Below are 3,552 nucleotides of genomic sequence, written 5' to 3' on the forward strand. Positions count from 1 at the left end.
GCGGAAACAATCCATCAATAACTCATCAAAAATCCCAAATCATCCTTAATTATGCCTCTATCTGTAATAAATCCAATATTATTGTTTCAAAGATCCAATTCGTTGAAACTTTTTTTCCTTTGGATTTCATCCTATTTCTCTCTTCTCTCACTTGGCTTCAATTATTAATTATATATAGAAACTGTGGAATATATGTGTTTCATCCTGTTTAAGGTAGGTTGAATGGATGAGATTGAGAGGTTAGGGAGAGAAAGCACAAAAAAAAAAAGAAAAAAAAAAAAAGAGGAAAAAAGGGTAACTATTTAAGGGGTATTTTCGTCCAAAATATAACCCCCCAAACAAACATCAGTTAAAATACCCCCTCATGATAGTTGAGGGGAATTTTTTGCTAAAACAATTCATAATGGGAGTTTAATGCTAAGAGGTGAAAGTCAAAGGGGGGTTTTTTGCAATTCGCCCCAAATTATAATACTAGTGGTTGGATTGTTATGCTCGAGAGTACCTTATCCTCTCCTCTCTAACCACTTATCATCCATGGGTCTATAAATTTTGAGGCCCTATAAATTGCTTGGGCCTTTTATTTTAGTATGATAGCTAAGTTGACTTGAGTTTGTGATTGGGTAGACTAATTCTATTAATAAATTTATTTTTTTGGCTGGACTTAAATTAGTATAGTGAAAAAAAAAATAAATAAATAAATAAATAAAATTTGGAGTGGGCTCAAACCCACCAGAACCCACCCCCCCACCCCTACATCTGTCCTGTGCAATAGAAAGTCATATAGATTTCATTAAATTGAAAGACAGATGCACAGGAATTGTTAGCCGTAGCAGATGCTCCATACCATCCTCGTGTTCTTGCCTATACTCTCACCCTCTTTCGGATCTATTCCAAAGTCTTTGCATCTTTTTCTTTCCCACAACACACAAAATCAAAATTAGTCTTATAAAAAAGAAAGGAAAAATTACTCAAACTTTTAAAGATACAGAACTTTAATACAAGAAGAAAATGTGAATTCTACTCAATATTAAATAGAGAAGTGATTAATCAAACTCAATACATTTTTTGTTGCGGATTTATTAGATAACGAAACATTATGAAAAAAAAATTAGTAACTGCAGACTTCCTGATCGGATTCCTTCGGACAGGGCTGCTTGACACCACTTGAACATGAAGAAGAGGAAGAGGAAGAGGAAGAGGAAGGTTGATGAAGCTCTGAGTCGTCTTCTTCGGATGTTAAATCCATAACACAAGGCCCACTCACCCACATTTCCTCACTACCACTATCACTGTCATTATCACTTTTTTTCTCACGTATGACACAAACCACCCAATCATCTTTTGCTCTGGAATATTTCTACACACAAAAATTTCAGATTACAATTCATAGAAATTCTTCTTCAAATGAGTGTTGTTGGAGTATTTGATTGTATACCTTGGTAGAATTGGGGATGCTGTCATCAGAGTGTACAAGGTGATACTCGTGCATGATCCAAGGAGTTGGTAAGTCCGTCTCTCTATAGAAAACCAGCAATCTCTTCATTGCATGCACTTGTTTGCCTTTATATACTACTTCAATATCTTCTTCTGTGCCAATGGCCTCCCAATAACCGCCACATTCGCCGCCACTGTTGCTGATTATGTTGAGTTTGTTAGCCTCAGAAGATCTGACAAAGAAATATCTTTTGTCCCTACGATCACCTGTGAAAGGGAATTTAATCATGGGATCTAAAACAATACAGTCTGCAAAAGATAATTCGTTTCAAACGAATTCTTTGTTTTAAAAAGAAATTAATTTGCTAGAATTCTTTGTTTCAAAGAGAAATCTCCAATAATTCGTTTCTAGTTTCAATATCCAATCATATAGATCTATTCCTTTCAAATAGGAGAGAATTCGTTTCAATCATTTCGTCAATTCCGTTCTTATCATTAGGTCAGAAACTCCAATTGTCATTCCCATCAAATCCTAAAATCGTTAACACGTCAAAAACCAAGGTGACCAAAAATAATCCTTCACCATTCAAGTGCACTCTATCCAAGTTCTTATCATTAGTCGAAACTCCAATTGTCATTCTCATCAAATCCTAAAATCCTTAACACGTCGAAAACCTCAAGGTGACCAAAAATAATCCTTCACCATTTGAGTGCACTCTATCCAAGTTCTTATCATTAGGTCGAAACTCCAATTGTCATTCTCATCATGTCCTAAAATCCTTAACACATCAAAAACCTCAGGGTGACCAAAAATATTCCTTCACCATTCAAGTGCACTCTATCCCTTATCATTAGGTCGAAACTCCAATTGTCATTCTCATCAAATCCTAAAATCCTTAACTGAAGGCCACACGTCAAGGTGACCTACAATAATAATCCTTCACCAGTGTAGGTACTCTATCCTATCCGTCTCAATATCCAACTAACCATATAGATCTAGATCCATTGCTATCAAATAGGAGAGAATTCTCTCGTCAATTCGATTCTATCATTAGGTCCAAACTCCAATTGTCATTCTCATCAAATCAAAGGTCACACATCAAAAACCTCAACCTCAACCTCAAGTTGACCTAAAATAATCCTTCACCATTCAAGTGTACTATATCCAATTCGTTGCAATATCCATATACTAATTCGTTTCACTATCAACTATATAGGTCTATTGCTTTCAAACAAGAGATTTCAATCAACTCGTTGCAATATCAATAAACAAGAGATTTTAATCAACTCTCTCCAATTCGTTGCAATATCCAACTAGTAATTCGTTTCAATATCAAACCATATAGATCTATAGCTTTCAAGTATAATTTGTTTCAATCAACTCTATCCAATTGCAAATTCTTTCAATCAACTACATTCATTCAATTTCGTTTCAATGATATATATATAATAATAATATATATAGATATACACAGACACACAACACAACACAAACAGAAATAAATTACCTGGCAAGTCCTCTGGAATGGTGTGGAATACATCATAGTGGTCAGGAATGACATTGTTGAGATTGTTATTCATTGGATCAGAGTAGACCTTCGAGTTCAAATAGTATCCAAGCAGCTCTTCTTCTGTGGGAAGGAAGCGATACCCACTAGGAACTCCCATCTCCATATATGATAGATAGATACTCGAATAAATTAATAATAATAATAATATAAGTACAGTACAAGAAGCTATTGATCTTCTTTGTCCCAAACAACAAATGATACAACGGTTTATGGATTGTGTAATTCCTTAATCTCCCCGAAAAATGATATATATTTATATAGACAAGAAACACAAGTCCTACCCGCATTTGGACTTCCATTTATGGATAAAAGAATAACGACAGCCACAGTCTCCCAATCCTATTATAACTCAACCCTAATTCCCAACTTGACTAGGAATTGCTTCCGTTATATATATTGAAAAACATTTTGTACAATTGGTCAAATGAGGACACATATATGGACAAAATCATGCAACGTGGAAAGCTTTACCTAATATAGCATTCTCCATTTAGCCAATTCCTTTATTTTATTATTAAAAGATGGAGAGAATACTTCTTTTCTCTCC

At 34.7% G+C, this 3,552-nt stretch overlaps 1 protein-coding gene across 1 annotated transcript; it reads right to left on the reverse strand.

The window, feature by feature from the left end:
* Window positions 1-973: 973 nt before the first annotated feature.
* On the reverse strand, window positions 974-3,351 carry LOC132267388 (NAC domain-containing protein 104-like). The gene is made up of 3 exons (XM_059768554.1): window positions 2,943-3,351; window positions 1,436-1,701; window positions 974-1,357 (listed from the first exon to the last, which is right to left on the reverse strand). Exons 1-3 carry the CDS (start codon window positions 3,106-3,108, stop codon window positions 1,109-1,111), a joined length of 681 nt encoding a protein of 226 aa, XP_059624537.1. The 5' UTR covers window positions 3,109-3,351; the 3' UTR covers window positions 974-1,108.
* Window positions 3,352-3,552: the final 201 nt, after the last annotated feature.

This window comes from Cornus florida, unplaced genomic scaffold (genome assembly GCF_030987335.1).
Source record: "Cornus florida cultivar Cherokee Brave unplaced genomic scaffold, ASM3098733v1 CherokeeBrave_3.0.0_Hap2_Chr07, whole genome shotgun sequence".
Lineage (NCBI taxonomy): Eukaryota > Viridiplantae > Streptophyta > Magnoliopsida > Cornales > Cornaceae > Cornus > Cornus florida.

Excerpts from the sequence above, each read along its gene's own strand:
- LOC132267388 (XM_059768554.1), bottom strand. The coding sequence starts at position 3,108 with ATGGAGATGGGAGTTCCTAGTGGGTATCGCTTCCTTCCCACAGAAGAA. Across the intron at positions 1,702-2,942 it reads CATTCCAGAGGACTTGCCAG|GTGATCGTAGGGACAAAAGA; the intron begins GTAATTTATTTC and ends TCCCTTTCACAG. Across the intron at positions 1,358-1,435 it reads GCATCCCCAATTCTACCAAG|AAATATTCCAGAGCAAAAGA; the intron begins GTATACAATCAA and ends TTTTGTGTGTAG.